This window comes from Corvus kubaryi, unplaced genomic scaffold (assembly GCF_017639235.1).
Source record: "Corvus kubaryi isolate FWS band 111438036 unplaced genomic scaffold, C.kubaryi_AGA036_p1.0 split3-73, whole genome shotgun sequence".
NCBI classification, from domain to species: domain Eukaryota; kingdom Metazoa; phylum Chordata; class Aves; order Passeriformes; family Corvidae; genus Corvus; species Corvus kubaryi.
The window spans coordinates 11,638,969-11,660,563 of record NW_024582091.1 but is presented as its reverse complement, the minus strand read 5'-3'; the positions used below and the strand labels follow the sequence as shown (position 1 = coordinate 11,660,563).

At 37.8% G+C, this 21,595-nt stretch overlaps 1 protein-coding gene across 5 annotated transcripts in view; it reads left to right on the top strand.

The window, feature by feature from the left end:
* The window catches only part of COL12A1 (collagen type XII alpha 1 chain), a 101,168-nt gene that overhangs the window by 33,983 nt on the left and 45,590 nt on the right, over positions 1 to 21,595 (top strand). For 3 of the 5 annotated variants that reach the window (XM_042016350.1, XM_042016353.1, XM_042016352.1), the window contains exons 15-32: positions 1,873 to 2,139; positions 4,052 to 4,244; positions 5,877 to 5,998; positions 8,599 to 8,748; positions 8,828 to 8,947; positions 9,464 to 9,628; positions 9,816 to 9,962; positions 10,575 to 10,714; positions 11,878 to 12,007; positions 13,027 to 13,172; positions 13,439 to 13,568; positions 14,361 to 14,500; positions 15,215 to 15,344; positions 17,411 to 17,547; positions 17,830 to 17,962; positions 18,064 to 18,090; positions 18,401 to 18,543; positions 20,663 to 20,792. In XM_042016350.1, coding sequence (XP_041872284.1) covers positions 1,873 to 2,139; positions 4,052 to 4,244; positions 5,877 to 5,998; positions 8,599 to 8,748; positions 8,828 to 8,947; positions 9,464 to 9,628; positions 9,816 to 9,962; positions 10,575 to 10,714; positions 11,878 to 12,007; positions 13,027 to 13,172; positions 13,439 to 13,568; positions 14,361 to 14,500; positions 15,215 to 15,344; positions 17,411 to 17,547; positions 17,830 to 17,962; positions 18,064 to 18,090; positions 18,401 to 18,543; positions 20,663 to 20,792 — 2,550 coding nt within the window. The remainder of the gene's footprint in view (positions 1 to 1,872; positions 2,140 to 4,051; positions 4,245 to 5,876; positions 5,999 to 8,598; positions 8,749 to 8,827; positions 8,948 to 9,463; positions 9,629 to 9,815; positions 9,963 to 10,574; positions 10,715 to 11,877; positions 12,008 to 13,026; positions 13,173 to 13,438; positions 13,569 to 14,360; positions 14,501 to 15,214; positions 15,345 to 17,410; positions 17,548 to 17,829; positions 17,963 to 18,063; positions 18,091 to 18,400; positions 18,544 to 20,662; positions 20,793 to 21,595) is intronic. The other 2 variants (XM_042016351.1, XM_042016354.1) reach the window with 2 other exon arrangements.

The window sequence follows — 21,595 nt, the reverse complement described above, 5'->3', positions numbered from 1 at the left end:
CATTACCACCATTTGTAACATTCTGCTATTGATGAAATTATAATTTTTTTAAAGAAAATGGACCTTTACTTTCCTCAACTTTCTTTTTGTTTTGTTTCTTTTTTTTTTTTTTGTGAAAAGTTTTCCCAAACCAAAATGCCACCTCAGCTCAGTCAGTTCTGGCATTTTGCTGGACCATTAAAAAATCCACAAAATCTCATCTATGTCATAAAGGTTTGGATTCAGCAAGAATTACTTCCAAGTTAAGATATGATTTTGTCTGCATATTACTCTGAAGTTAGCCTTTCATAGGTTTGGTGTGACTGCTGAAAATCAGGTGGAGGAAATATGGATAGAGCAAGGAGGAAAAATGGGGTAAATTCCCACAGAATCAATGAGTTTCCTTTCCAAGCTATTGCCCTTCCAGTCTTCACAGTCCTCAAACTGAGGCTCACTGTGTGATTTTGACATTTGTTATTTACCCTTCTGGGGCTCTTCTTTTTCTTATTTGCCAAACATTGTTATTTGTATTTGTCAAAGCAGGCTCAAGACTCTCCTGAAATGTAGGCAAAGTGAAAAAACACAGAGATCAGGGATGGCTTGTTGCTTTATAGCAAGAACTGGAAAGTAAAGGAGTTAGAATGAATGAAAGGATGCTCTGGATCAGGCTTGACATTTCTGTTGTTTGCCTAAAGGGGCCATGTGAAGAAAAAACCCGAGGGAGAGCTTTGGGGAAGCATCATGTGTGTTTACATGTTCTTGTGCTCTGTCCTAAGCATCTGTTTTGACTACTGTTGGAGACAGGCTGCTGAACTATGTTAACCTTTGTCCTTGACCCAGCACAGTTGTTCTTAAGGTTTTGTAAGAGTAGTGATTGCTGCTGTTAGTAAGAGCTGACTCCCCAGAGTCAAAGCAGACTGCCATCCCACGGCTTCCTTCTTTGGTCAAGCACAGCACTAGCTGTCCTAGCTTTTCCAGGTTAAGTAGGCAGTGTAGCCACGTCACTTGTGCTGACTCTCTGTGTGCTGACTGAGGTAACTTGCTATAAGGCCTATCAACAGCCCCAGACCTGAGATTAATATTGTATCTTTATGGTACACACACAATTAAAAATTGTCAGTTCCTAAGAACTACAACGCCTACCTTACTGTGCGATGAAGTACTGACCGCTTCCACCATGCCAAGAAGGTTCAGCTTTGCCAAAACCTAGATGGCTTATTTTGGCTGACAGCCAACATTGCATATCTGTCAGTTCACTTGGGATTATTTATACCATTTGTACAGTCTGGAAAATATCTCTTAGAAGCCGAATGCTGCAATTTGTCGAGAAAATGCTTTATTAGTTCATGGGCTTATTTCAGCACATACACTGTGTTGTGATGAGTGATTTTCCAAGTGTTCGGAAAGTCACTCATCTCTATTTGCAGGATAGTTTGTATGGAGTTCAACAGCCAGCTGTTTGGGTATTCACCAGTACCTTATCAGACCTGTAAAGTCAAAACTTAGAAAATCTGAGCACTATAGGACATTGTGTTCATGAAAATAAATGACTTCATCACTTTCATTTGAGAGTGCTGAATCCAATATTTAGTGGATTACTGAAAAGTGTGACTAAATAAAACTTCCAATTATGCTGTGTCATCATGTGATTTATACTTCCCCCTTTTTTGTCTCAGTAGTGAAAAGCACACTGCTGTTTCTTTAGTCCAATACAGTTAAAAATAATTAACAATGGCCTGTGAGATTCCCCTGTGTCTTCCCCACAATCAAAACCTGCAATTTTAAAGAAGGCAATTTTATGTTTTACTACAGCAGAACTACTTTTGTAGTCATGCATTTGAATATATAGGATATGATAAACTAAAAATGTATCCATGTTTTTACACCGAAAAGTGTCACCAAATGCCAGGACTGTGACAGTAGACAATGAGACAGAAAATACAATGAGAGTTACATGGCAGCCTTCACCTGGGAAAGTCTTGTCTTATCGTGTGAACTACCGGCCACGCAGTGGAGGAAGACAAATGTTTGGAAGAGTAAATGCTCCTGCTACAAGCATAGTGTTAAAGCGACTTAAGCCCCGAACTACATATGACCTAACTGTTGTTCCAATTTATGATTTTGGACATGGGAAATCAAGAAAAGGAGAAGGAACAACAGGTATGTACCACAAGGTTGTATGGGATTTCATAATGCAAGTTTTGTTCTTAAAATTAATAGTCATGAAACATAGAACAGCATGGTGGAGTCTGCCAAGATCATGAATTGACAGGAAAATTGAAGAAAATTTTAGAGGTTGAGAAGAGAGTTTGATTTGTTTGAGATTTCACTGTGGCATAGCCTGAGCAGAGCTTTTTGCTGTTGATATTAAAAGGTGTAAATATGGTGTAAAATCTGTTTGAAAATACTAGACTTGTTTTGAAATGCTGTCATCAGAAGTTCAAAAAAGGTGTTTTGTGAGGAAGACAGACTACTTAATCAAGTGTTGTCAGCTGTTTCATAGTTTGCCTTTTGCTTGTGGGTATTGATTAAATAGCTACTCAGCATCCCGTTATTTAGGTTTGTCTTCTCTGGTCACCATATTTTCTGTGGAAAACCCAAGGTACTAAAAAGGAGGAGTAGATGATTTTGAAGATTCATCTGTGGAAGTCTGACTTCATGGTCTTTTGGACAGGCTGTCTTCTCTCTCAGAAACTGAAACTCTAAAACATTTCTTAAATCTCAGTGAAGGCAGTTTTGTGGTAAAAGCAAAATTCATTTTCTACTCTACCTTTAGGATGAATGTGATACTGGTCTTACATTTTGTGAGGAAATGTTCTCTAGACATTCAGATCAACCAGATTTAGTGTCAGTTTTCTGTTCAATACATGGAAAGTTATTAACAAGAAAAAATCTTTTTCAAGATGTTTCTGCCTATGTGACACTAGTGCCATTCATTGAGGTATTCTTTAAATAGTTCATGCCATTTCTGTTCTCTGAATATATGTTATATTGAATAATGACAGGAAGTAAGATAAAGATATCCCAACAGTGGAGATACCAGCACCTCAGTTACTGAAGAAAGATTTCTTCTTTACCTAAAATGTGGTTGATATAAAGGAGTCGTGAAAACTTGACCAGCTCTTGAGCAATACCTAGTTTTTTAATGCTGAAAATTATACTGAGGTAAACTTTAGATCATCCAGCTGCTTTTGATTTTTGAACTCTCCATCTTGATACATATATGTCTTTCTGCTTTCAGTCTAAATAACAGTGGTGGTAAACCCTCTTTGGAAGCAAATGGAGCCTGAGTCATCTTTTTAGTTGAAGCTGTCACGATAATTCAGGGAGTATGATGAGAGATGAGATAGAGAATCTGTACTTTTCCTTGTGACTAGGACTGTATCTACTGTTTCTCAGCAGAATTCACAATTTGAGGACATTTATGATCTTTCAGCTATAATTAGACAATTGCACAGGCACAGGAACAAGGCAAACTCTTTTTTTCCTCCGTCTTTCATGCCAAAGCTATAGTGCTAACTTTCTGTTTAATTCCTATTCTTTTGCAACTTTGAGATTACACTGCTGCAGTATTTTCCACGACTGCACTTTAGAGTTGCACAAAAGTTGCACAAAATGCAGAAGCTAGCAGCAGCTTGTTAACCACTCTGTCTGTGAGCACTGCCCTGCAGTGGGCAGCTGTTAGTCTTCTGAGGAAGTTGCTCTTGACCTAAAAACCTTAAGCTGTTTGGCTGGCACTCCTCTGAAGAATTGTTTTTTGACACACTGCCACACCTGTGGTTGGTGAAGTTGCTTTAGCTGCCAGGCAATTTATCCCTCAGTTCATTGACTGCAGAGGGAGCCTCAACAATAGACTTAGCGCACGTACCTGTTGGTTAGATAGCTAAAATCGAGTGACAGGAATCTCACCTTTCATCTCTTAATACTTGTCTTTGTGCCTAAAGAAAGAAACAAAGAGTTTAGGACTGTCAATAATACTGGATTTGCATATATATTTTTACATAAAAGCATACTTGCTGATTTTTTCCATGTGCAGACCTGATCTAAACTCTTTTGTTTCCCACCCTTTCAGCTTCTCCCTTTAAGCCACCTCGAAATCTGAGAACTTCTGATTCAACTATGTCAAGTTTCCGAGTAACATGGGAGCCAGCCCCAGGGAGAGTGAAGGGCTACAAAGTAACTTTCCACCCTACTGAAGATGATGGGAGTCTTGGAGAATTAATAGTGGGGCCATACGACAGCACAGTGGTACTGGAGGAGCTTAGGTATGGATATTCCCTCATGTTGGTTTTTGTTCTGTTTTGTTTTGTTTTTCTTCCTTTAAATAACTTTAGCCTAGGATTTTGTTTAATCTTGATCTGCTATTGAAATGCCTGGCAAAATCTACTGTAAGCAAGAAAGTAGTTTTGTCAATAAGCCATGAAGGTCTTGTTATGCCATCTCTGAAAGGCACCTGGCAGGTAGGTCTCCTTCTAAGATTATCCATTTACATCACTTGTGGTGTTCTCCCAGCAACTGAAGGAGGCAAAGATATAGGCTGGAGCTGTATTCTGTATTTCACATACGAGAAAGATAATATAATAGGGGAGGATATTTGGGATTTCTATAGTTTCCTCTTAAAAGTTTCTTGTCTCATGTTTCTCAAAAGATGCTTAGTTTAGTTCTTGATTCATTTTCTTGGAGGCTTGGATTTTTAAAGCAGGCTTCACACCATGTCAAAATCTGTTAGACAAGTATACTAAATATAACTAAAATTGAATCATTAAGTCAAAGAATCATACAGTCACAGAATGGTTTGGGTTGAAAGGGACCTTAAAGATCATCTAGTTCCAACCTCATTGACATGGGCACCTTCCACCAGATCAGGCTGCTGAAAGCCCCATCCAGCCTGGCCTTGATGTCCTGGGATGGGATACCCACAACTTCTCTGGGCAACTTGTTCAAGGGTCCTACCACCGTCACAGTAAAAAGCTTCTTCCTAATATCTGATCTAAATCTACTCTCAGTTTAAAGCCATTACTCTTTGTCCTATCACTACATGCCCTTGTCAGAAGTGCCTCTCCAGCTTTTTTATAGGCTCCCTTTAGGTGCTGGAAGGCTACCATAAGGTCACCCCAGACCCTTCTCTTCTCCAGGCTGAACAACCCCAACTCTCAGCCTGTCTTCACAGGATAGGTGCTCCATCCCTCTTACCATCTTTTTGATTTTCCTCTGGACTCGTTACAAGAGGTCCAAGCCCTTCCTACATTGGTAGCTCCAGAGCTGGATGCTATACTTCAGGTGGGGTCTCATATGGGCAGAATAGAGGGTGAGAATCACCTCCCTTGACCTGCTGGTTGCTTCTTGTGATGCAGCCCAGGCATCACTCCCAGTCCCTGCATTTGCCTTCTGCGACCTTCCAGCAGTGTGGCTGGAGCACTTTTCAGTGAAGACTGAGGCAAAAATATAATTTAGTACCTTAGCCTTCTCCATATCCTGGGCAAACAGGTCTCCTGTTTTCTTCTGGAGGGGGCCCATTTTTTCCCTAATCTTCCTTTTCTCATTGATGTACCATAGAAACTTTTATTGTTGCCTTTGATGTCCCTGGCCTGATTTAATTCTACCAGGGCTTTAGCTATCATAACCTGATCTCTGGCTGCCTGGACAATTTCTCTTCCCAGAATTAAATAACTTGAACGAGGAAGGCTATAAATTTAAGTATAGAGTGTAAAATCAGCTTTTAAATTGTTGAACTTCAGTGCCTTGTGGAAGACATTGGCTTCATATTTTGGGCTTCATATTTTAGCACCTTCTTTTCCATGAGGTATTTTTTTTCTGTCACAATTTAATAAGTGAAGTGTTTAGCATTTAACCAGTCAAATGACTTTAATTAAAGTATACCTCCTTAACTATTTCAGGGCAGGAACTACCTATAAGGTAAATGTTTTTGGGATGTTTGAAGGAGGAGAGAGCAACCCTCTGGTTGGACAGGAGATGACCACCCTTTCAGATACTACTTCGGAGCCATTTTTATCTAGAGGTAAACGTGCCTGAATCAAAGAAAAGGCAGTCTTGTATTTTGGATTACAGAGACCAAAAGTTTACTACATTTCCTTTTTGTTTTTCCAATGCACATACATACTTGTTTACAGGATTCATTGTATTTCCTTCCCTGGTGACATAAATCCTGGTCTCAAATGACCAAAAAGCATGGCCCAGTTCGCAATTCTGGCCCTCTGCACCCTTCAGATGATCTTAAAAAGATGATAATGCAGGCAACCTGTGTTTTCCTGATTATTCAAAGCCATCTGCATTGCATTTTCAAGCTGTCCACAGCTGTGTTAAATCACATAAGGTCAAATTCTTGAACAGAGATCATGGCTGATCTACAGGGGTGTTCACAGGAGTAGAACAAGGAATTTTAAGCAGACTGTTGGGCCTTTGCTTGTCCTTATATGGTGGCTTTTCCTTTAAAGACTAAGATGATATAATGAACAAAGATCTGATAGTTGGGAATGTCCTAGTGTTAATGTACATTATTTAAGTGTATATTCAATATATTCACTGTTTAGTCTTTTGGTTTGTTACTGTAGTAGGAGGAGACTTTTTCAGAAAGGCAATTGCAGAGTGCTCTCTGGTATCTCTTTGGGAGTTTCTCACTGTGTAGCTAAATCTTTCTTTCAAGGTTTCTGTGAATGTTATGATATTATCTCCCTTTGGTGTGGTTAATAGGCCTCTGCATGATAATAGTTGTGCTCACCATACTTTCAGTTACACCACCTGAAGAAAATTTCAGGGCTCAGCCCTTCATGGAAAGTATAAAAAACAGGGCTGCTGCTGAATAGCCAAGTATACACAAATAAGTAAAGCCTGTTCTCCTCTGCCATTTCAATGCTTGCATAACCATCAGAGAGAATTTGGTGAGGAGAAAGAACCTAACTGCAAAGTCCTTTCAGAGTTAAAGAAAGAAAAAAGGTTTCTGACAGCTGACTATATTGTTTCTGTTTAGCCAACAATGGGCTGTGTAAAAAATACTCATCTTGTATATACTTTATTGAAACATTTTTAGAAACTTCTTAATTAATTGGTGTCCTCCTCTGTCTAATACTAGAGGGTAAAACTGAAAAAAACTCCTAAAATAGGCCATCAGTGATATTAGACTAAAGCTTTAATGGGGCTGGCAACAAAAAATTACACCAAGAGTGGTTTGTTATTTTTCATCATAGTAGGTCTCATTTCTGTCTTCAATGTTATATTCTTTAAGCTAATTAGTTTTACTAATGCATGGGTTTGAGTCATGGTTAATGTGAAAAATGAATTTATATCTTGGATTGTAAATGTAATAGTAAATTATTTATTAATGGGGGGGAAAAATCACCCTAGATCTGGCACATTTACGAATTTTCCATGTGGGGAACTATAGTATGTTGGAAGAAATATAAAAGTCAAAATAGATTAACTTTTATATTGTACATAAAGCTAACTTTAACATCCATATTAAAGTTATGCATGCAATTTTTTGAACTAACATGGTTTGACTTAAACCCTACTCCCAACTGATTTTATTGTCCTGACTAAAGACTAGATCTATATTTTCTGTGCAGAAGAGGATCATGCTTTTAACCCCCAGGTACATGGAATAGTTATATTCATGAGTCTACAGTGTTGGATCAATTCTGTGGAACATATATGAAATCACAATATCTTTCAACTGTGATGAGTGTGGCTGATTTTTCTCAATGGGATTTCTTCCATATAAAGACCAGAAGCTCTGATGGCAGGAAGCCAGAAAATTTGCAGCTGGTAACAAAACCTACAGGAAAAAAGAGAGAAAGGATTTTGGTTTATTTTGTTTGCACATGGCTGTGGATAAAATTATTGTGTCTTTCTGTTTTGTATAAATATTTTGTGATTTTCCTTGTGATGAAAACAGTATGATGTGTATTTTATTCTGTAATTTGTAAACTGAAGATATCTGAAATAACTTCCTATTTTTTAGAAGATCGCAGCTTTATATAAATGTTTGTTCTTGTTTCCTCTGTATCTCTTGACCTGTGTTTATGCTTATGTGTCTTCTCTGGATTGTGCTCTTTCCTTTCTGTACATGCAAACTTCTATACCATGTGTATTACTATATCTTTTTCCCCTGAAAATTGAGGAATGCAATTTATTTGAAAGTGATTACAATATATGATGCTAATCCCTATTAACTATTACATGGTTGAAAATTAACCAGTAGTTTAGCTGTGACAGACTAAAATACCATAAAATTGTATAATCTGATAATACTCACTGCCATATCAGTGGTTCATTTAGTAGTCTTGTACAAAACTTCTGAAATCAAGTTATCAGCCATCTTTAAAGACCAAAACAGACAGTGACATGACAATAGAGAACACTAGCCTTGACATTTGCAAAGGCTTATTTTTAAAAGGAAACATACATGAAGAAATTTATCCAGCTTTTGCCATGGAACCACTGACTAGTGTGAATAATGCTCTCAAATAGGTCATACTTGACAGAGTGCCAGTGAATAAAACTAGAGCTATTTTGGAAGCTAACTCATGACATATGTCATCTAAAAGGATGGGGAAAGCAAGCCATCATCCTAAGGCTATATTTTTCTGGTTGACACGGCAGGTCTAGAATGTAGAACCAGAGCAGAAGCTGATATTGTGCTGCTGGTGGATGGCTCATGGAGTATCGGGCGGCCAAATTTTAAAACCATCAGGAACTTTATTGCCCGTATTGTTGAAGTTTTTGATATTGGTCCTGACAAAGTACAGATTGGTAAGTTCTCATATGTTGGAGGGAAAATGGAGCATACAAAGGCACATAATAACTGAGTAAATTATGGCTTTTTTCCCAGGTCTTGCACAGTATAGTGGTGATCCCAGGACAGAATGGAATCTCAATGCTTACCGAACCAAACAGTCTTTGTTAGAGGCTGTAGCCAACTTACCATACAAAGGAGGCAATACTCTAACAGGTATGTCACAGTGCCAGGATTTTACTTAAGCTCCAGTGAAAACGATTCCAGTAGCTGACCCTGAAATTAAGTGAAAACAAAAGTGCCCATGATGAAAGGGAGTTAACAGTTCAACTCAGTATGGTTGGAAGATAACAGATCTAGCATAGGCTTATAAACTCAGGAGAAATCTGATAGAAGATATTTTGGGTGATGAAGAGCTTGTGTTGCTGTTGCGCCTGTGAGAAGAAAGAAGGTCATTTCCATGTCAGGGTTGGGATGAAGACAACCAGGGACCAGAAGAAAGGCTGGTGGAAGTCAGGAGGTTGATGCTCAAAGGGTAAGAAGGTGCTGAATACTATCAGTTGCTGAGAAGTCTAAATGATGGGCTGCAACTTGATTCAAAATGCTTCTAAAGGGAAGTAAACTGTGGAACTGTTGTCAGAGTAAAGTCACTAGGATGCAACAATCTCTTCTACCATGACTACTATATGAAAATAGTTTACAGTGATGGTTACTTTCTTTGTGTCATGCTAGGAATGGCCTTGGCTTTCATATTAAGAAACAACTTCAAGCAAAATGCTGGCTTAAGGCCCAGAGCTCGCAAAATTGGTGTTCTCATCACTGATGGCAAATCACAAGATGATGTAGCCATCCCTTCAAGAAAACTCAGAGATGAAGGAGTGGAACTGTATGCAATTGGTAAGTATTGTATGAAGAGATGGCCTGCAGCAGCCCCCTCCTGCCCATCTGCTAAACGCAGAGAAGTGGCCACATATAAAAGTACATAAAAGGTTATTCAAAGAACATGTTTAGGGACTTAATTGCATGGTGTCATGCTTCACAGCCATAATTTCTAACAGGTTTTGCTTTCTTCTTCTCTTGTAAGGTATTAAAAATGCCGATGAAAATGAATTGAAGCAGATTGCAACGGATCCAGATGACATCCATGCTTACAATGTTGCAGATTTCCCCTTCCTGGCTGACATTGTTGATAATGTAACCACGAATCTATGCAACAGTGTGAAAGGTCCAGGTACATCACATTTTCAGTCTATTTCACCCTTTTTCCATTTACGTGTTTGCATTGCTAATTCCTTTTTATTACTTATTGGGAACACTCTGTTAGCCGTGGGCTGTTTTTTCAGCTGCTGGTGTGAGGAAGTTGTGCAGTCCACCTAGACTACCCTGCAGGGGTTCTTCCTTTCCTTCCAACAGTGACTATGTTATAACTAACGCAGCATGACATTGCTGGATGTGCCTTCTTTTTCTCCCCAGAATCGTGAAGTGTCTTTCTTAGTGTGTCAGCTTTTTACTCACTGTGGCATGTTGTTTGATAATACTTATCCAATGAGGAAAATTTTAGCAGCCCTGCTCTTTTCAGGTATTAGGATCTGACAGCCCAAAACCAAGGCTGGGCATGGAAAGACAGTAATGTTAGCTGATGGTTCTTCAGTGAAACACTGGTGTTGAAAGTGGAATAGGAATTACAGGGAACTTGTTTAGTCTTGAGTGTGTTAAGGTGAGCTATCTCTTCATGCAGTTAAGAATTCCTGAGGAAAAAGAAATATAAGCAGCTACACAAAGTGGATTTTTTCACTTCTGTTAAGATAAATGAATATGTTTTAAATTTGCTTCACTCTTGCAGGTGATTTGCCAGCCCCTTCAAATTTAGTTATTTCTGAAGTGACACCTCGTTCATTCAGACTGAGATGGAGCCCACCTCCTGAGAGTGTTGATAGATACAGAGTTGAATATTATCCTACCTCTGGAGGTAGCCCTGAACAGGTTAGTATTGTATGTTCATCTTTGACATCATCCAGGATAACCTTGGACTTCCACATCATAGTAATATCATTCTGAATTTGTGCTGTGTGTGATATAACAGCAAATTAAAAATGCTCCTAAGGTCTAGAATATCATGCTTTGGTAAATGATACACAAAATTACAAAAAATAGGAGTATATGTATGACTTTGATTATTTTAATATCATGAATCCAGAAGTAAAATATATTTCTTATAAAGAATTGTCTTCTATTTCTAGTAATTCCTTTATTTCCATATTCCACTGTCATATATTTAGTTGAAATATGTCTGTACCAGAAATTTTCTGACCATACTCATGGGTAGGCCCACTGTCCTTTTCACGCATTTTCTTCTTAGTAGAAACAAGACAGTGGGGGATACAGTTTGTAAGAAGTGCTTAGATTAACACTATATGACTCCAAACTGTTTATTGCATAGGATCAAACTTATCTTGTGGTTATTACTTCTCTACACAGAGAGCCAGTGACTGGCAACCCTTGGTTCTAGGAAATCTGAATTGCTCATTATGCTTTTTAACCAGATAGAACACTATTTAGGAGAATGAAGTGTTTAGAAGAATGAAGTTAGGTGCCTCTGAGTACCTAGCTGTGAATTTCCCATCTCTGAATGTGGCTTTTAAATCTCAACTCATGTTTGACTCATGGAGAGTTCAAGATTTGGCCTTTGATTAAAGTTTGAGCTGTCGTTCCAGTGCACACTGACTTTATAATTTGACTACTTCCTGGCATTTCTGTTCTGCAAGGTGTTGCTAATGCCTTGTGCTGTAACCATCTAGATTATCCTGGATTTTGAAATTTTTCCCGAAGCGGTCCTTTTCCCCTCAGTCCTTTCTTTATGTTCATTAGTAATATAGAAGTGTAAACCACGTGTGAAATCAGAATGCACTGTAAGTGATGCTAAGTAGATCCAGCTCAATTTGAAACAAGTCTCTGTCTGAGATTTCCCTACAGCTTGCTTTGCAAAAATGGTATATTGTCAGACAAAACGTATACAAAATTAGGACCAGACTTTATTTATCTCCTTGTCATTGATTTCTGCAGTTTCACTAGGAATGCCTGCTTTTCTTAGAGATAAGATTACAAACATGTTTCTCTTAAAGTGATTAACATTGCTTCTCTTGTAGTTTTACGTAAGTAGGATGGAAAGAACAACAGTTCTGAAAGATCTGCAACCTGAAACAGAATATGTGGTTAATGTGTTTTCTGTGGTAGAAGATGAAAGCAGTGAACCTCTGATCGGCAGGGAAACAACTTGTAAGTTACAAATGGATCTTGAATAATATGTTAACAGCCAATTTGGCACCTGTTCAGTAGAACTTTTAGCACTATGGGTTTTCTTCTTAGCAGATGCAAAATATTTAATTTGAATTACTAAACCGTATTGTGTTACTCTGGTTGTTCAGAGCTTGTTGTTCGGAAAACTTCCCCAAAGTGAAACTGCAATGTGGTAGAATATATTTGTCCCAGCTTCTTTCTAGGCTCAAAAACATGGTTGTACAAAACTAGAACAACAGACATGAATTACAAGACAGAGTTTATAAATTCTTGAAATCTAATCATAAACAAATGCTTACTCCTTCATTTTTATGCTAGGTAATTAATTCCTGCTATTACCAGACAGAATTATTTCTAATTAGCAAAAGCCAGTTCAAGACAATTATGCCACTTTTATGAGTTAGCTATATTTCTCCTATGAGCTGTCTACATAATTGGTTTCAGGTATATTTATGCTGAATGCAACATAGGGTCACTCTTCTGTCTCTTTAATAATATTGAATTTTTGCTGTTCTTTTTATTTCTTTTGTATTAGGCTTGTCAAAAATCCTTAAAATACGTGTATAATTTTTATCAAGTCTCTGTTATTTTTTGATATGGTTTTATGGAAACTTTTCCTTATTTAATAATTTGAGAAATACAGAAAACAAAGAGAAAGGACAAAAACTCTCTTTGTACAGACTCCCAGCCAGTCATATTGTTTCATACTAGAATTTTCATGTGAGTTAATGTTGCTTTTTAGAAGACTAAAGCGTTCCAGTGCAGACTTGTAAGAGTTTTAGCTGTGTATGTAGAAAATCTGTAGCCACATTCAAAATATGACGACCATTACCTCATTCATAAACTAAGAATTTAAATACCACTGTTTGCAGATCACCTCTCTACTACCCATAATATGCCCTAATATCCAGGTACAATATTCTCAGTGATATGACCTGTGATATTAAATATGAAGAAGCTGAAAGAAATAAATTAATATATATTTTTTTATTTGACAGTGCCAATCTCTTCAGTTAGAAACTTAAATGTTTATGATATTGGATCAACTTACATGAGAGTGAGATGGGAACCTCTCAATGGAGCTACCGGTTATTTGTTAACACATGAACCTGTGAATGCCACAGTCCCAGCCACAGAGAAAGAAGTAAGAGAATTTGTCTTTGCTACCTGTACTCTACCAAAAATAAATTAAGAAGAACTGTTAGACTATCATAATAGTCAAAAGACTGGCATGTACTTCTTCAAGTGCAGTGAACTTACTGGGATATTATATACAATGACATCAGTCAGGAAATTGTAAATATACTGTGAATCTCACAAACAAAATTCCCTTGAAGTTAAATCATTGCTTGCTTTTCTGCCATTGCTTTCTTCAGTTTTTAAACACGGAGTGTTATTTTTCATGTGCAGATGCGTGTGGGACCATCAGTGAATGAGGTGCAGCTGGTAGATCTCATCCCCAACACCGAGTACACTTTAACAGCTTACGTATTATTTGGTGATATGAAGAGTGACCCACTCACCACACAGGAAGTGACATGTATGGGCATCTTGATTTTTGCTTTGTAATTGCTTCAGCAACATTTAATTTTATTTCATGCAACAGTTTTCATATAATCTGTTTCATTTAGAAGACCACCTTAACCATGTTTTATGTATTTTCTAACATTCATACACTTCCCAGAGATCTCAAAGGCAATTTCAATGAAAAGGGTCCAGCTACTAAAAGGGGAATAAAATAATTTTTAACTTGAATAATGAAGGAAATCGTGAGATCACAGTGTTTTTAAAAGGTCTCGATTTTGCTTGTATTAATTTAGAAACCCTGTTCCTGAATTCAGACATCCTCTTAAGTATAGAAAATACTGAAGAAATATGTCATATAAAAAAAAAAAATAGCTCTAAAAATGGCTTCCTTTTTTATACCTTTCCCTAAACAATTCCTATTGGCAGAGGCATGCTTCTGGTCTAGATGCATGATACATGGCTACTTTTATGTCCTTAAAAATTTTAAACAATTACCCATAGATGAAAAGTGGCTATTGTCACCAAAAGTCATGGTCTTAAGCCCTGATACTTCTGGAAGTATTGTAGTCATAATTTACAAATGTGAAACTAGCATAGTTTATAGCTATTTTGCTCATTGCTGGGAAAATAAACTCCTGAACTGTCTCATCTAATGCCCAGGACAATGAACTTCTCAGAAAGTGGTTGCTTCCCTTCACTGAAAAGAATTTAACTGAAAGACATGAAGAGAATTCACTTCCATCTGTGAGAGACCTATACCTCTGCTATGAATAGCATTCACTTACTACTACCATTATTTTTACAGTACCTTTGCCTGGACCCAGAGGTTTAACAATTCAGGATGTTACTCACAGCACCATGAATGTCCTTTGGGATCCTGCCCCAGGAAAAGTTCAAAAATACATTCTAAGATACAAAATAGCTGATGATGCTGACGTAAAGGAGGTAAAATATTTAAAGTACAAGGAAAGAGTTTTACTTTGAAAAGTTAGATTACTAAAATAATAGTAAAACTAGTATTATAACCCACCACTGAGAGTAAAGAACACCAGTCCATGGTGATTTCAGTCAGGAAAGGGTATTGATTTCTTGGAAAATATTTGATAGATTTCTTCCTCCTCCTCCTCCTGAGAGGAAAAATCCTTAAACTGACTGGAGAATTTTAATATGCTTTGGTAAATAGTAGTTTCTACTCTCTGCTTAAGTATCATCTTCCCAAGGTCTAAGAACAGCTTACAATTAAGAGGGCAGGATAGTGGAATAAAGGTGTGTTAGCCCCTTTGCCTACTGAGAAAACATGTGTGACGATTGTTAGAGATGTCTTTTAGCTATGTGCAAGCTTTCCTTAATTGCACTACTAGGCATAAACCAGCTCTTGGAGAATTAAATTTGTTTTTTTAAAGGAAATAGAATTTTCTAAAGGTTCAGTCTGCATCCTTGTTTCCAAAGGAATAAAGCACTGAATGACCCACAAGTACTATGTGTATAATAATGTTTTGCAAGGGAATTAGTAGGGAACACTCAATATTCAGGTGTAAATTTAAGGGTAAATGGCAAAACTTAGTGCAGAATACTTCTTTGTTTTTCAGTGCAGGAATTTCTGCAGAGTAAGAAAATAGAGAAATTTACAATCCTTTAAGTCATTATTTTTATTCTTAGGTGGAACTTGACAGACTCAAAACCAGCGTTACTCTCTCTGACCTTTCCTCCCAAACACTGTACAATGTAAAAGTTGTTGCTGTGTATGACGAAGGGGAATCCCTACCAACAAATGCAGAATCTGTCACTCGTAAGTTTTCCTAATAATCTTTCTTGTGGTTGTTTTTGCCTTATGTTTGATTTAAGTGATGTGTGTGTTGCAATAAGTTATAGAGTTTAGATGGAGCTCTAATTTAATCTGAGAAATACTTTACTTGCACTTGTAGCATTATCTGCGATATGATAAACCACAGGAATCTTAGATGAGTTGTGTCTTACTGCAGTGAACACTGACATCGCAGTCTCCAGAGATGTGAAGAGCAACTGAAACAAAACTATTTCTATTTAAAGACTGAAGGAGAAGTTTAGGTGTCTAATGCAGTACTTGTGCTCGTCGCACGACCTCTGGTGTGCCCCAGGTCAGAGACAGTCCAGCTGCGTTCTTCTGTGCGTTGCAGAAGCGACTTTGGCATCAGGATGGGTGCTGCTGACTGAGCTAGCTAGCTGGCTTCTTTGCAAAGGGAACATGGCAGGAGCCGATGGGTTCGGCTCACGTTAGCTTGGAGACAAAGGAAGAGAGGCTGTTCTGGTCTGGCTTCTAACAGGTTTATTGTTAGAAGTCTCGCAACCCGAACAAGCTGGGAAGGGATGGAATGCGATGGGAATGCTCCCCAGAGGCTTGTCCTCAGTTTTATAGGGAGTTTGAAAACCGCAGTGAAAGGGGAAAACAACCAATAAGTTACAAGCCAGGGGGAGGATACAATTCAACAAGAACCACTGGGGGAAACCGAGAGGCGGGAGCTATAACAAAGAACCAGCGAACAACCGAGTAACCGAGAATTTTCCCGAACCGGGGGAGGTGGCTTGGACCCGGGCACTGCCCAGGGGGTGCGGCTTAGGCTTCTGAGCCGCCCCTCAACCCGCCCTCTGAGTCTGCCTCGTCGGGAAACTCGATCCAGGGGATGGGCTGGGATTGATTGGCATCACGCTGCCCCAGCCCCGCAGTGGGCTGGGTCACTGCAACCGGAGTAGAATTGGTAAGAAAATATGAGGACAGAGGAAAGGTTTATCAAGTCTATGTAGGAATCTAGGAAAGTGAATAAGAAGCTGTGAATAAGAAGTTGAGCCATATAATAGAGGATTAGAGAGATATGATCCTGCCTCTGATCCAAGAGAGGTTTTGCATAATGGAATGCTAAAGCAGCCTTTATTTTTAGAGAATCATAAAGGCAGCTTTTAAGTAACCTCGACAAATAGAGGCAAGGAAATGGAGTTGCACAAGCTGTAAGAGCTGATCTCCATACAGGAGATGTGACAGACTGAAAGGAGAAAGCAGGTATCAAGGAAGTTCTCATCCTGATCAAGGCTTAGGATTTAAGAAGACAGTTAACCAGAAAAGGTACAATATAAAAGAGTAATATTACCTTTTCACTGCCCCTCCATCTGGTGTGAAAAAGAAGAAAAAACCCATGAATAGTCTCTCTTATTTATTCTGCTAAATTTTTAATTTGGTAGTCTGATGTATTTAAAAATGTTTGTGAGATTTTCTGCTTGCTGTTGTGCTAGTCTTTGTTCTATACCTGTGGTTTTGTGTGAATATGTGTGTAAGGAAAGAAAAGGAAAGCTCTGCCAAAGAAATTATTTTAATTCTCTGGTTCTACCTATTTACGTATTTCTTCCCAGTGCCTATAATATTTTGCTTCCTTAACCTACAGTTAACCACTGTGAATTCTTTCTAAACAAGTGGTGACTTATTTGGCTTATACAAAGAATTTTAAGATTTGTGAGAAACTCATGCAGGAACTTGACCTGTGTCTATGGGAGTTCATATTCACTCCATAGAGCTCCAAAATGTAAAAGCCAGGGCTTCAGTTGTTTTGAGTAGGCATGTGAGTTGTGGCCTCTGCTGAGGTCAGTAGAGCTATGTCTATTTTATCAGGCGATGACCTAATGATGTGACCTTATGAAGGATGATTTGCCTAGTGTAAGTGGACTGGGTTATACTATAGGGCTTGATTGTAGTCATTAGAAGCATGGTAACTGAGAGATGAACCTTCTACATAATCTTCTAAATTATTTTTCTGAGTAATTCCTTTGTTTAACTGTATTTATTTTGTAGTTACATTTTGTGGAATATTTTTCCTTTTCTCATAATAGAGCCTGTGCCAGCACCAGTTAACCTCAGAATCACAGATATAACCACAAATAGTTTCAGAGGTACTTGGGATCATGGAGCTCCAGATGTCTCTCTATATAGAATAAAATGGGGACCCTATGGAAGAGAAAAACAGGAGGTAAGAATAGATAGCCACCGTATGCTTTTGAGGGCAGTCTCACAGAGGGTGTATTATTAAACTCAGAAATGTAATTGATAAATGGCCTACAACTTGCAAACCCTCTTGTTGTGCTCCATAGAAATCCAGTGAGAAGGTGTAGGACATATACTTACAGCCACTTGCAGTGATGTTACTGAGTGAAAAGTTACTCAGTTCTATCCCACTCTGTTTGCCTGTTTCATTTGTATGTTTTGGTTTTGTTTATTTATTTTTTTCCTTTTTCTTTAATTTCTTCACAAGACTATCTTAAATGGGGATGAGAATAGTTTGGTCTTTGAAAATTTGAATCCAGATACATTATATGATGTCTCAGTTACTGCCATCTATCCTGATGAATCAGAAAGTGATGAGCTCATTGGCAGTGAACGAACATGTAAGTAAATAAAGGGATTCTGCATGTTGTTGTTCATAGTTATTAAAACAGAAGGCATATACATACAAGAATTCTGAAAATTCTTTCTACTTTTTTCCTAGTACCCTTGGTACCTATCACTACACAAGGTAAGAATCTGAATTTCCAGGTACCATTTTATTGAAGGAAACTCATAGCTCTCTTTTTCTAAACTGTGACGAATGTTGACATTAAAAAACTGAGATCATTTAATAAATATTATTGTGTATTTGGGAGAATACTAAACACTAGATTACCACATGTTTATTATTTTACAAACATTACAGTTTATGTTCCCCTGTACTTAATACATTTTACTCTTGATCAGGCATTCATGCAGCCCTAAAACTGTGAATGAAGTGTTTGTCTCTGCTCTTTGGCGAACTTCATATTTATTCTTTTCTTTATTATGCTTCTCAGCCCCAAAGAGTGGCCCACGAAACCTTCAGGTGTACAATGCAACTTCCCACAGTTTGACTGTGAAATGGGATCCTGCCAGTGGTCGAGTGCAGAGATACAGGATCATTTACCAGCCTATCAGTGGGGATGGCCCTGAACAGTTGGTAACTAATTTTGAAGTGCTAAAGTTATTCAACCTTAAATGAACCTTCTGCAAAGTAATCCATTAGAATAATTTCTTTTCAAAGCACAACACTCTAGATATTAATCGCCTTTTGCATGAAGATTTGTATTTATAGTGAATAAGTATATACTCCCACCTTTTTTTTCTCCCCTTTCAAATCCAAGTTAGAATACTCTTAATTGAGCAGCAATAACTTTGGATGCATCCTGTTTTCTCAAAAATCACGTAATCATAGACTCATTTAAGTTGGAAAAGATCTTTGAGATCATAAACTCCAACTGTTTATCTATAGAGAAAATTAAAATAAAGTGCATTGAGGAATAAGTCAATCAGCATGTAAGGCTAAAAGTCACAGATATAAGTGTCACAACAATATGAACTACCATGACTACTTTCATAGTCCAGAGTTTTCCATTGTTTTCATAGTGTGGTTCACGTGCTATCAGAGGACTTTGCCATGAAACATGCTGTGAACAGCTGAGACTGTCTTTTGCCACTCTAGGGTCAGAATAACCACCCAGAGGTAGCAGTTTCAAAAAAAAAAAAAAAATCCATGTAAAAAATGTGCTAATGAAGTATTTAAGGTATTTTAGACTCTTAATATGATGAGAACCTGTAATGCTATGGAGAGACAGTACTCTGTGATCAGCCAGCTTCCCTGTGTTGTCAGCAAGAACTGTTTTGACTACTGGCAGCCTACACAACACAGCCTGGGAATGGTAATTCGGTCATGCTGTTTATCAGAAGTGTGTGCTACTTAAAAATGCCCTATTCTGTAGTGGGAGGCTGTTGCGGTTACTGTCAAATGAGTCACAGAAACAGTCTCAGATGAGAGCCACATTCATTTAGCTTGCTCCTGTAATTGGAGATCACACATGTTCAGAAGTATATCTAGGAATATTTACTTTAGAATCAGTTGGATATTTACACACACATTTTAACTCTCTTCTGAACAACATGCATTTGGGTTGAGGTAACTGAAATGTGTATAAGTAGTTGAACAAAATTTTAGTGAGAAATCACTAGAGGAATAAGGAGCAGCAATAAGTTCAATTAATATCTAATTAAATGCTGGTAGTGGAGTAAAAAGAGAATTATGATCATTCTCTTGAAATCTGTGCAAAGAATATAGTTAAGAGACTTAATTGCTTACGGCTGGATAGAATCAGGAAGTAACAGTTGGAGAAAATACCTCTAAGGAGAGCACACAGAACTCTCATACTCTGTTCATGGCATTTAATGTCTGTCTTCTAATGACTTGCTGTCATATGATCATAATTCCTTGTCTTCTTTTGTTACTCTGATATTTTATTAAACTGTAGATGCTGGGTAGGCAGTAGAACAGTCCCCACCAAGGTACTTAAAATAGAATTTCTGGAGGGCTTTTATGTCTGGCGTTTAATGGTCTCAGCACCAAGAAGAAGCACAGGTGATTTGAAGATAGGTCTGCAAAAACTGCACACAGAACTGCAGAGAACATGATCATTTAGGGTTAGGCTTTGAAAGGCAACCAGATACGAAAATGTAGAGGTAGCCATGATGGGATGATAAAAGCATTTGTGCTTTGAAAGGAGCTTTGTCCACTTGAGTACAAAAAAACCCTTTGATTGTAAGTTAAAATAGTCTGCTTGTAAAATAAAATAATCTACTGCTATGAAATGTGAAGATGTGTAAATGCTTGCTTGTTATCAGTTCTTCATCAACAGTTGATTTTAACTGTTATGCTGAGCACACTAGCTGAATAGGCTTTGAAAATGTGCAGATAGTCTTAAAAGTACAAAGAATGATGGGGTATATGCAGTTACAATATAATTTGTGCTGGTACAGAACTGGCAGTTGATGTATAATTGTGGTTGTATGCAAGGTCGGAGATTTTAAAGAATAGTGGCTTTGTGTCTAAACTTGCTAAAACCAGTATGTACTAAATATTACTACTGTTCAATGTCTGCTGTCAGTGTCAGTCACAAGAGCATTGCAGCATTTGATACATCAGAGTGTTTTCTACTCTGCATCAAATGCTTGCGTTCTTTACTATACCAGTAAGCACAAAAGAGACAGTATAAAAGGGATTTTAATATTTTCCTTTTGTTTTGCTGCAGACTACCGTTGGAGGACGACAGAACAGTGTGGTGATTCAGAAGCTGCAGCCTGACACACCATATACTATTACTGTTTCATCAATGTATGCAGACGGTGAGGGGGGACGAATGACAGGACGAGGCAGAACCAGTAAGTAATTTCTTCATGTCTTCTTATTAGGTACAAAACAATATTGATGTATTGCTTTTCAGAAGAGCTGAGAAAAATTTCTTAAGGTGAAATACATCTCATCTGTATTTGTCATTTGTCCTTTGGTGGCTTTCAAGTTTCTAAAGTAAGAACACCTGTCAGTCTACTGGCTGTAGAGAAATCCTGGACCACTTTGACCACCAGCCTTTGACTGGATTTTTACAGTTTTTACAGCTGAGAGAAACTCTAATGTTACTATGGAACTTCTTCCTCGTTTTAATTTGCTTAATTGTTTTATGCCATAATGCAGTAAATGCCTTAAAGCATCTGAAGACATGTTACTCTCATATATGTGTACTTTTAAGCACCTTCAGTTGAGAGGCTGACCTTTAGAGTGTGCACTTTAGGACTCTACCATTTTATGTTGATGCATTCTTTTGATCCTGCTATAGAAGTCACAGAGTGATTTGCTATCAGACACACTCCAGGTATAAAAGTCATTTCAATACATTTAATTAATTAATTATCTAACCATAAATTTATTAATTCAGTTGCATTTACTTTAATTATGAGCTTGCAATGGAAAGTCAGACTAAGCAATGTGTTTGGTAAGGATTGAAGAAAAAAATCCTAATGTTCTCATTGCATAATTCCAAAACGGTATCCATGAATAAATTTTTCTAACTAGCATTGCTTATGCTGTTGGATGGGGCCGGATGTTCTGATTAATGAAGACAGATAAGGTTTAACATGAGCTACTAAACCTATTTTTAACATTTCCTAAGGATACATTGCAGAGGTAT